Source organism: Rana temporaria, chromosome 2, assembly GCF_905171775.1.
Source record: "Rana temporaria chromosome 2, aRanTem1.1, whole genome shotgun sequence".
NCBI lineage: Eukaryota > Metazoa > Chordata > Amphibia > Anura > Ranidae > Rana > Rana temporaria.
Genome location: NC_053490.1, coordinates 103,148,354 through 103,160,767, shown reverse-complemented (window position 1 = coordinate 103,160,767; position 12,414 = coordinate 103,148,354). Strand labels below are relative to the sequence as shown.

The 12,414-nt window shown below is 44.4% G+C and overlaps 1 protein-coding gene across 4 annotated transcripts in view; it reads right to left on the bottom strand.

Annotated features, from left to right (window-relative positions):
- Positions 1-5,882: 5,882 nt before the first annotated feature.
- LOC120929306 (sterol O-acyltransferase 2-like) overlaps positions 5,883-12,414 on the bottom strand; it is a 180,299-nt gene continuing 173,767 nt past the window's right edge. For all 4 annotated transcript variants that reach the window (XM_040340636.1, XM_040340635.1, XM_040340637.1 and 1 more), the window contains one exon: positions 5,883-6,336. In XM_040340636.1, the coding sequence (XP_040196570.1) occupies positions 6,286-6,336 (51 nt within the window). In that variant the 3' untranslated portion in view covers positions 5,883-6,285. The remainder of the gene's footprint in view (positions 6,337-12,414) is intronic.

The following is a 12,414-nucleotide window of genomic DNA, read 5'->3' as shown; positions in this document are numbered from 1 at the left end:
GAGTCTCTGTACTTGGGGGTTCGGCACCAAGGGGGGTGCCTGTACTGAGACCAGCACGGCCAGCACCCTGAGGCCAGCACAGCACTGATTGTTGACTCAAGGATGAGCCAAGTCTTCAACTCAAGTTGAGCAAGTCTTCAGAACTGTAAGTAAATATATAAGGGGATATATGTGTTAGAAATTCCCTGCAAGGGAAAGATCATCACCCATTGTGGTGATTATTCTGTTAGTTTGACAAGTTAACTTATTTTGTTTTTGCAAACTGGCACTTTACAATAAATGTTGCACTGTATTTTCTGTGAAATATATATGCATATGAGCGTATCATTTTTTTTTTTTTGGTGGGGGAGTGGATTTTGGGTGGGAGTTCCCACACTTTTTTCCCCAGGACTTGACCCCTGATTATGAGCCTATACTCCAGACCAAAAGCGAAAATAAAGATAAATGGCATTATGTCAGAACCCTTCGATATAGGTAATGGGACACGACAAGGGTGTCCTTTATCGCCTTTGATCTTTGTTTTAACATTAGAACCTTTTTTAAGAACAATAAGGCTAAGCACAGATATCAGAGGAATAAAAGTAAAGGGGGGAGAGCAGAAGCTTGCGGCATTTGCCGATGATTTAATGTTTTTTGTGACAGAACCAGTACTATCTCTGCCCCCACTGCTTGCGGAGATAGATAAGTATGGAAAAATCTCAAACTTTAGAGTAAACTATGACAAATCAGAGGCAATGGGGGTAGAGATAAATAATACACAACAACAACATTTAGCGAACTGCTTCCCATTTAGGTGGACGAACTCACATGTAGGATACTTGGGGACTAAAATACCGAAGAAACTAAGCAGAATATTAGAGTTAAATTTAGCCCCGTTGGTAAGACAATTGAAAAAAGACTTACAGAAATGGGACAAGGAGGTGTTTACCTGGTTCGGGAGGATTAACATTCTAAAGATGAATGCAATGCCGAGGTTATTGTACGTACTACAGACACTCCCAACAAGGATACCGCAGGGATTCCTTAAAGGAATCAAAGCGAAGTTTGCAGGATTTATATGGGCGGGGAAACCGGCAAGAGTGAGAAGAGATATCTTAACACTGCCAAAGGAAAAGGGGGGAGTAGGATTCCCCGATCCGCTAGCCTATTACGAGGCAGTTCATCTGTCGAGAGTACTTGACTGGTGCGTTGCGCCAAAGATCAAACCTTGGATCCTCTTAGAACAAGAAATGACGGATATCCCACTGGAGGGGCTATTATGGCTCTCCAAATCGGTCATACCACAGACAGTCAAGAGACACCCAACGATAGGGACGACAATAAGTACTGTTAAAAAAATACTCAAAAACCTAGAGGATGAAACGGAAGTCAACCCGATGACACCAATTCTAGGGAACCCACTGTTTACTCCTGGCCTGAACGATCCAGGATTTGGGAATTTAAAAAATAGAGGTCAAACCAGATTGATACACTTTCAGAGAGAGAATCGGGTAATGTCTAATGAAGAAATAGAAAGGGAACTGGCCGAATACCTAGACCCGTATAGGAGAAGACAGTTAGGGGGATTTCTCAGAACTATTCGAGGACAAATCAGGGTGAGAGAAATATTGACAGAATTTGAGAAAATGTGTCTTAAGAGAGAACCAGTAAGACATTCACTATCCCTGTTCTATTCAATGGTAAACGAAATAAAAGCACCACGAGTAATAGGCTTTATTCAGAGTTGGGAAAGAGACCTAGAGGTAACATTCACGGAAACTCAGAAGAAAAAAATCTTTCAATTTAATCATAAAGCATCAATAGCATCTAAATTCCAAGAAGGAGGATATAAAATTCTGAGCAGGTGGTACAGAACACCGGAGGTCTTAAATCGGATCTTTCCCCAAGTATCAAATATTTGCTGGCGATGTCAGAAAGAAGAGGGAACTCTGCTACACATTTTTTGGAACTGTGAAGGAGTCAAAGACTTCTGGAAAATGGTATCTGAAGTGATAGAAGAAATAACTGAGATAGTGTTGGGGGATGAACCGGCGACATATCTGCTATTAGATTTACCCATGTCAATAGAAAAATTTAAGAGATCCCTAGTGAGACATTTAGTGGTCACAGCCAGATCATGTATCCCGGTTCTTTGGAAGAGCGCATGTTCCCCAAGCAAATCACAATGGATAGCCAAAATTACTGAAATGCAAAGCATGGAAACCCTCACAGCTTCTTTGAGGGATTGGGAGGAGAGGGTGGAAGAGATATGGGCACCATATGTCAGATATAGGACACGGGAGGAGGGGGAGGGGTAGGGGCGAGGAGGAGAGTACATTGGGAGAGGGAGGGAGAGATTTAAGGTTTTTTTTTTTTTTTTTTTTTTTTTTTTTCTTTTTTCTTTTTTTTTTTTTTTTTTTTTTTTTTTTTGGGGCCGAGTAATAGACTTGGGGGAAGGGGGGGGGAGGGGGAGAAGATGGGGTATTAGTGCCTTAAACGGGGGAAGAACACGTCAAAGATGGTAGAAAAGGGAGGAAAAGAGGAAAAGGAGAAAAAGTACTTGGGTAGAAGAGATGTAGAGGAAGAGCGGCAGATAAAAATAGAGGAAATCTAAATAGGAGATAAGATAAACATAAGAATGTAGAGTATGAAGCCGTTTATATTGTTTGATGTGATATGAACCTGTGTTTTAAGGCAATGTGATATGTTGAAAAATGGAAAATAAAGAATTTGAAAAAAAAAATAAAGCACTGTACCTCCCAGTATCTTGGAGCATTGTCTGTCCCTCTAGTGATCAGTGTAACACAGGAGGGGAGGTCAAGGCCTACCACCCAGAGTTCCACCCTCCAACCTGTAACCTGAAGAGCCTAGCTCTGTTGTTTGCTGTTCAGACATCCTTCCAGCATCACTCCGCTCGCCTGTCTTTCGGTGTGTCAAGCTTCACGTCGGGAGATCGAGACATCGGATCTGCTGCACAAGTGTCGCTATACGAGTTCCTGTACGGAAGGCGTAAGATCGGTCTGGTCGCTGTTGCCTAGAATTCAGCAGATCTGTTACCTCCTCTTTGTGACAACGTTTCCCATTATTGGTTCAAGTAAAATACATAAAACCTAAATACACAGAGTTGTCTGATTATTACTGTACAGTGATACAAGGATGTCTGAACCCAGAGTGTCAGATGGGTTGGAAGGTTTACCAGGTCATGGCCATGCAGATCAGAAGGTTATTCTAAGCAATCCTCTAGGGCACAGGTGTCAAACACAAGGCCCATGGGCCGAATCTGGCCCTCACACCTCTCCAGACCTCCTCTGGTCCTCCTCCAGACCCTTACTTTCTGCTTTCAAGAAATGTATCCAGCTTCTTCTCAGCAGCAGCATAAGGTAAGTGGGGTGCACTGTGATGTAAGGGAGAGTGGGGGACTCAACTTCTAATGATGGGGTGGCTCTTGACATCCAATGTAAGGAGAGGGGATGCACTGGACATCTAATCTTACAGATACAACCGGCCCTTTGGAGGGCAATAAATGCTGATGCGGCCCAAAATGAAATTGAGTTTGATACCGTTGCTCTAGGGGGTCGTGCTACACATACATGACCATCTGATGTGTAAATGGTTTACAGTTACACTGAAAGATTTTTCTGTTGTTTTTTACACCTCAGTGGGCAGTTCACATAACCTCCATTTGAAGGTGCATTGGTTGTGTGCTCAATTTAAATAAAATAGTGGATATTCAGATGAACCAACTCTTGTGAAAGGAGGCTGTTGCTTTATGACCTAAATTTATATTTATGATAATGGCACATCTGCATGTTCAGTAGAAGCTGCTGACATATCTAGGGCATAGTAGAACTTGGATCTGAATGCTTCATATTTTAATAATGGCATACCATAGCTGATCATAGGTTCAACTTTGTGTCAAAACCAAGAACAAGCAATCAGGGCCAGATTCACAGACATTTAGACTTGCGCGGCGTATCAGAGATACGATACGCTGCTGTACTTTACTTGGCGTACTTTCAAATCCACAAAGATTACACGCGGTAAGTTACGGCGGCATAGTGTATTTCAAATCGGCGGGTAGGGGGCGGGTTTCATTTTAATGAAGCGCGTCCCCGCGCCGATTGAACTGCGCATGCTCCGTTTCGAATTTTCCCGCCGTGCCTTGCACGAAATTACGTTGCAACAACGTCATTTTTAGGACTTCGACGTGAGTTACGTCAATCCCTATTCACGGACGACTTACGCAAAAAAAGAAATTCAAATTTCGACGCGGGAACGACGGCCATACTTAACATAGCATGTCTAACTATACGCCGCAAAATACCAGCCCTAACTATACGCCGGAAAAACTCGACTACAGACGACGTAAGAGAATGCGACGACCGCGCATACGTTCGTGGATCGATGAGAAAAGCTCATTTGCATACCCGACGCTGAAAACGACGCGAACTCCACCCAGCGGTCGCCGAAGTATTGCATCTAAGATCCGAAGGCGTACAAAGCCGTACGCCTGTCGGATCTTACCCAAATGCTGTCGTATCTTGGTTTGAGGATTCAAACTAAAGATACGACGCAGGAAATTTTAAAGTACACCGGTGTTTCAGTAGATACGCCGGCGTACTTCGTCTGTAAATATGGCCCTCAGTTTTTAGTTTCAGGCCATTGATTGTTCAAGTTTTTAGTCAGAAAACTGTAGTATATTTGAAAGTCAGTTCTAAAAGACACGTTTGTACCTCCATCATTAAGGCTCCTTTCACACGGGCATAGCTCCCAACTGTCCCTGATTTTGAGGGACTGTCCCTGATTTCGCGGCAATGTCCCTCTTTCCCCTCATGTGTCCCTAATTTTGGTCTGATCTATATAGTTTATATAAAATGCACTTTTTAGCTTTCAAAAATTGATTCCCAGGATCCAAATTCTGACAGGGGGTGTGACAGTCCTATGCCTACATATATTTGCTAGTAGGTGTCCCTCATTCCCATCTAAAAATTTTCGGGAGGTATGCACGGGGCTGTCCGTTTTGACAGACTCTGGTTGCCTAGCAGGTATTGATCTGTTAATCTCCGCTAAGCAGGCGGATGACAGGTCTGTCTCCGCTCACTGGGCAGAGACGGACCTGTCAGAGCCCCTCTCTCCTCTATGGGAGATTGAATGAAAATGGACCACCTGTCCATTTTCATCCGATTCCATGCGATCCCCACACTGATGGAAAATAGGGTTTCCATCCATCTGGATTTGGTGGATAGCACCGGATGTCAGTGGACATGTGACCTCTGACATCCGTCGCTCGATAGAGGTGAATGGAGCATCTGTTTATGTCCACCTGAAAAACGGACAGGCAGACCTGATCGGGCAGCATGTGTGAAAGGGTTCTTATCCACAAAATTAAAAAATTATTTATGCAATTGTAACAATAAGGCGTTTTATTTTTTTTCAATTATTTTATTTAACCAGAAGAAGGCAGCTCCAGTTTAACAGGTTGTTAGTACAGAGACAGGTAATGGTACAAGAATATAAATGATATAGACAAATAAACTGTAAATACAAATTAGCATGTATAAAATCTGTATAAAGTCAGCAGATCAATCAATTGAACTTTATCAATGAGAAGAGTACCGAATTCCCATCTAGCCCAAACGGTCACTTGGTATGGACCATTCGGGGAATCACTTGGGGCTACCCATTCCATTCCTTCTTTTTTATACATACTCGAACAAAGAAGAAAATAGCAGGGCAGCTCAACGAACATAAAAATATAAGTACGAGTAAAAGCATCCCAGAATGGTTACCTGACAAATGTGTTCATATTAAAAAGAGAGCTACCCCTTCCTCAGAACGGTATATTATATTATAACAAACATATTCCACAACCTCCATGTTTTAGAATATTTTTCGTGTGTTTGTGTTGCGCTGTGAGGATTGAGTCTTCCATTTTATTTATTTATTCCACTTTGTGGAGCCAAAGACTTACGGTCGGTGGTTGTGTATTCTTCCAGTGGAGGGGTACAGAGGATTTGGCAGCATTCAGAAGATGACAATTAGGCATTTTATTGACACTAACCCCTCAATGATACATGAGGCTTTCTATTAGGTTACTTTTTAAAACTTTAGGTAGGGTACATTGACTAGAAAAAAACATATTTGCTTGCAGAAGTACATTTTTGATTGTTGTGATGTAAGGGATTTTTAGTAATCTGTAGAATAAGGTCCATACATCCAGTCACTGGCAAATGTTTTGCACTTTTCTGTGCATAGAGTGTAAAGCTTACGTATTGAAAGTTCCTAGAAATGTATTTGATTCTTTGGTCATAAGTGGCAGGACCATGAGCGAGGTGTCACAAGTCCCCAGAATGTTTTCTGCAAAAAGAAAATCCACGGATAAATTGATTTGTCAAAGTTATTTGCATTAAATTGACAGTAAACAATATTCTTATTCTCTAAAAAACAAACCATCTATAGAAAATAATTTATACAAATCCACTCTAATGACTCTGTAACCTATGTTTATGAAATTGTCCCTTACTGTGTTTTTCTGCCTCCTTGTAATGCCCTCCTGGATTTCCCAAACCTCTTTTCCCACCAGAGATGTATCTTGGCATAGGCCGACAAGGCCTAGGCCTAGGGTGGCACTTTGCGGGGGGCGGCGTTTCGTGGCCCCCCCCCGCACGGAAAAACCCCCAAACGTCTTCCCAATTCAGAGGCAGCCACCCGCTGAGAATGCTTGCCGTGGAGCTGCCGGCTGCCGCGGTTGGCTTCCGCGGCTGGCTGCCTTTCTGTGTGTCACCGTCAGGTCCATCACGCTGCATACTGTGGGGAGCGACTGAGGCCCCGTACACATGGCCGAGGAACTCGACGTGCCAAGCACGTCGAGTTCCTCGTCGAGTTCTGGGATGAAGCCGCCGAGGAGCTCGGCGGGCCGCCTTCTCCCATAGAACAACGAGAAAATAGAGAACATGTTCTCTATTTTCTCGTCGAGCTCCTCGGCGGCTCCATCGAGCCAAAACTGTACAGACGACAGAGTTTCTCGGCAGAATCCGGGTTTTGACCGAGTTTCTCGGTGAATTCTGCCGAGAAACTCTGTCGTGTGTACGGGGCCTGACAGTGCCGCCCATATAGATCTTAGCTGGTGGATGCTCTGCCTCCTAGCCTCCACGCGCATCATAGCATCTGGTCGGGATGGGAGGAGGAGCAAGAGAGAGAGACAGAAGAACGATGGTGGCCCATGGCGTAAAAATAAAATAAAGTTCAGGCAGCAGCACTCAGATCATCATCGAACAGGTACAAATCGATGAGACAGGCAGTACACACCGCCCCCCCCCCCCTGATGTCTAACGAAGCCCCAAATCCCTGCCCCCCCAGCTTAGTAACTTTTTTAAAATGTGAGTCCAGCATGATTGATGAACCAGTGATTCTCAGCTTGAGTGTGAGTGTTCGCCCCCCCCCCCCCCCAACCCCTACTTATTAACTTCTTCTTTTAATTTAAAGCGGAGGTTCACCCTAAAAACATGTATATAACACTACATTCTGCATACTTCCAACGTTTACAGTATCCTGTTTTTTTGTTTTTTTGCTGTACATACCGTATTATTGCTATTTTCCACCCGGCTGTGTGGGGTGGGGTCATATTTAAATTAGGGGGTGCATGAGTTTAGTCAAGCCTAGGGCAGCACAAAACCTAAATACACCTCTGTTTCCCACCCCTCATTTTCATTTGTTTGGAACAACTAGTGCATGATAATTGCGGTCCTGTACAGATGTACAGTATCTCACAAAAATTAGTACACCCCTCACATTTTGTAAATATTTTACTATATGTTTTCATGTGACAACACTGAAGAAATTACACTTTGCTACAATATAAAGTAGTGAGTGTACGGCTTGTATAACAGTGTAAATTTTCTGTCCCCTCAAAATAACTCAACACACAGCCATTAATGTCTAAACTGCTGGCAACAAAAGCGAGTACACCCCTAAGTGCCGCCGCAACTATGTATCTAAATTGTGCCCAAAGTGTCAATATTTTGTGTGGCCACCATTATTTTCCAGCACTGCCTTATCAGATCACTCTGAAACTATGTCTCTGTGTGCATTAATGGTTCAGAAGTGTTTTCCGGCGCCATAAACTGAGATCGAAGGAACAACTGGGTCATATCTTGGTCATACTGAGCCCCTCCCTTTCAATTGGCGTTGTCAATTTATTTTTTACCTTACCTTGACATATGTTCACGATCGTCTTTATTTTTTAAATCTGTGTGGGGGAAGTATAGATTTGTTAAGTGTTTAGGCAACACGAACAATAGGCTTTGGGAAAGCCTAAATAGTCCTGGGTGGCTATTATACAGTGCTTTGGAAGCACATAGAGCATTTTGGAAACGCACATTATACAGTGCTTTGGAAGCACATGAGGCGTTTTGGAAACGCATACATACCGTGTTTTGGAAACACAAAGGGCCAGATTCTTAAAAGGCTTACGACGGCGCAACGCCATTTGCGCCGTCGTAAGTCCTAATCTGGCCCGGCGTATCTATGCGACTGATTCTTAGGCCTCGTACAGACGGACAGACAGTCCGCTGAAAACGGTCCGCCAGAACGTTTTCAGCGGACATGTCCGCCCGGAGATTTCTGTCTGATGGTTGTACACACCATTAGACAGAAATCCGCGCGTACACGATACGCGGTGACGTGGCCGCGACATCGCCGCGACGATGACGCGGCGACGTGTGTGGCCCTGGAAGTTCAAAGCTTCCACGCATGCGTCGAATCACTTTGACGCATGCGGGGGATGGCGGCCAATCGGACATGTACGGTGAGTCTGTACAGACGACCGAACATGTCCGACGGACAGGCTTCCAGCGGACATGTTTCTTAGCATGCTAAGAAACATTTGTCCGCTCGAAAACGGTCGGGTGGACAAATGTCCGCTGGAAACCTGTCCGGTCGGCCGTACACACGACCGAACATGTCTGCTGAAACTGGTCCGCGGACCAGTTTCAGCAGACATGTTCGGTCGTGTGTACGGGGCCTTAGAATCAGTTACGCATAGATATCCATTAGATCTGACAGGCGTAAGGCTCTTACGCTGTCAGATCTTAGGTGCAATTTTTTTACCCGCCGTTAGGTGTCGCCGACGTCGTTTTCCCCGTCGTCTATGCAAATTAGCTATTTACGCGAGATTCCGGAATGTATGCGCGGTCGACGCAGTGAATTTACGACGTTTCCGTAGCATTTGCGACACGTAAAGTTCCCCCTGCTATATGAGGGGAAACCAATGTTAAGTATGGCCGTCGTTTCCGCGTCGAAATTTAAAAAAGGATGTCGTTTGCGTAAGTCGTCCGTGAATGGCGCTGGACGCAATTTACGTTAACGTCGAAACCAATGACGTCCTTGCGACGTCATATTAGCGCAATGCACGTCGGGAACTTTTAGGGACGGCGCATGCGCAGTACGATCGGCGCGGGAATGCGCCTAATTTAAATAATCCACGCCCCCTACCTGGATCATTTTAATTAGGCGGGCTTGCGCCGGAGAATTTACGATACGCCGCCGCAACTTTACAGGCAAGTGCTTTGTGAATCAAGCACTTGCCCGTAAAACTTGCGGCCGCGTAACGTAAACGAGATACGTTACGCCGCTGGAGTTTTACTCCATTCTACGAGAATCTGGCCCATAGCGTTTTGGAAGCGCAAGTATATAGTGCTTTGGAAGCACACACAAAATGTTTTGGAAACACATAGAGCGTTTTGGAAACGCATATAAATAGATCCTAGACGGATCTCATAGTCCTGGGTGGCTATTAGGGGAAACTTAAATTTAAAGGTGTATACACAAAATAGATTGACACGTTGTTCCGATATCTCAGGTTGCTTTTGCTTATCTTTCTATCACATAGAAGTATACGTATAATCTTGTATAGAGGTATAAGAATATTGTTGGTGCCTGGTAAGTGCCCAGAGTGTGAGTGGACTGTTGGTTTGCTATCACAGTAAATCAGACATATTTTAGAGTATAAGAACATTAATAATGTCTCATAGATGTTCTGAATGTGTTGTGGGTGTACTGTTTTGTTATTATGGTAGTCATACATATTTAATAGCAAGTATACCAGGTGGGTATCGTTCAAGGATGGGTAAGGGTCCATTGTTCCGTAAAGGTAAACCCTGTGTCCAGGTGCTGAAGTTCAACCTACATGTGCCAATTGTTTTCAAGGAAGGGTTAAGAGACTCAGGGGTCAGGTACATAGGAAAGGAAACAACCTTTTAGTTTGCCCCCGGTCACTTTATTATTTAGATCCCTCTTGCATTTCACAAATAATGGGAAAACCACCCCCTATGTTCCCCAAAAGAATGTGCAATGTTTGTACCCCACACTAACGGTACCAGCTCAGCTCTCACATCAAGGGTTTTTGGCTGCAGCAGTTTATGCTGTGGTCCACAGGGGGCATCTTTGGAATCAATGTGATCTTTTTTGTCTGCCAGCCATTCTGACCCCTCCACAGCCCTACAGCCTGACACATGGAATGTGTCTTCAGTCACAAGCAGTTATGGATTGGCTGCCCTGGTAAATAAACATGGGATAGAGGCAGGGTTCACCACAGTTGGTTTTATAATATACCACTTCTTGTTTTACCTGTTACCAAAAGTGTTACCAAAGGCTGAACCTCCCTTCTGGAAATATGAAAGCTTTATCCGGGTGCCCAAGTAAAGGTATCTGAATAGTGCTGAGGTTGTAGCACCCAGATTTGGCCTCCTCGCTATGTTTGTATGCAGGGGACAATTGTAGGACTATGGCAGGTGTCCTCACCAAAAAGAACATGGTGGAGAGCTTTGCCCTGTGTTTTTTTTCAAGGGTGGTCCCAGTTCAGGGTATGCCTCCTGAGCGATGGTGGTATTGGATGGCAACATCATTTACCCTGGGCAGACCAATTACAATGTTACTTAAAGCGGTGGTTCACCCTCCTTAACATCATTCTAGCATTACATTCGGCATCGTAGCGCGAGCTACAGTATGCCGGTCTTACATTTTTTATCCCCGTACTCACTGCGCTATTGCACATTGAAGATTCCGACTCCCGCGGGGAATGCGCGTGCCTATGGAGAGGGAGGATGATTGACGGCCGGCTCTGGCACGTCACACTCCCCGAAGACAGCCGGAGTAGGTCTCGGCTCTTCACGGCGCCTGCGCACAGGCTATGCGCAGGCGCCGTGAAGAGCCAAGCCTATTTCGGCTATTTCCGGAGAAGCGTGACGTGCCAGGGCCGGCCGTCAATCACCTTCTCTCACCATAGGAACGCCCATTCCCCGGAATCTTCAATGTACAATAGCACAGTGAGTACGGGGATAAAAAATGTAAGACCGGCATACTGTAGCTCGCGCTACGATGCCGAATGTAATGCTAGAATAAAAACATTTTTTTTTTTTTTTTTTAATAGGGTGAACCCCCGCTTTAAAATATTCACACCCATGTCTTCTCAAAGATTGGGCGGATATGGAGTTATTCCAAAGGCTGGGATTTTAATGCCTTTTTGGGATTAAATAGGAGAACAGGGTGAGGTAGTGTCACAGCATGACTGTATACACATTGCTTAACGGGACACTTTTCCCAGGTAATTTATGACTTCCACTGTTTTATCTGATGTACACAAGGGTTTTGAAGATTCTGCTGTTATTAGAGTGTATTTGCAGAGTCAGCTACTAGAGCAGCCAGCACACACCCAAATGCCAGTACTAATACCTGGAATAGCACTGCTAGATCATACATTATTAGATCTCCAGACACATACCACAGAGAAAGATTTAAAGGTTTGGGCAGGGGATGACTTGGAAAGAGGGGAAACCATGCATCCCCGCAGCTAGTCCATGCATCTCGCAACTGGTGCGCCTTTGTTTATAGCCCAATACCATGGGGTAGGTCATAGAGGTTGGCAGAACACATGTGAAATTTTACTGAAAGATTTCTTTATCGCAAACCTACCCAGCTTGTTAAAGCATGTGTCACGGTACATCACATGAATCAGGAATAATCCAAATATACCACACAAGGTGAAACATGAACATCTCCCATATCCTACTACACCTTTCACTCATATGTAAATAGATTTCACCCACATGCCAAAGAAAGGGATGAAGCAAGAATGGGTGGAAGCATTCAAAACCACAAGAGAAGACACACAGACAGTAGTGCGCATACTCACGCAGGAAATCATTCCTAGGTGGGATGTCCATTGCAAATAGGAAAGCCACAGGGAGATATTTCCATAAATGGGAGAAAATGTTACCAGTAGTTCTTGCCGAGATCAGAATGACCCTGGTAAAGCCACAGGGTAGTTTCCATTTGAGATTCTTATGGGTAGACCCTTTCCCACCCCTTGGGCCAGAACACCCCTTCTCTAAGGCCCCATACACACGATAGAATCCATCCGCTGAAAAATCCCAGCGA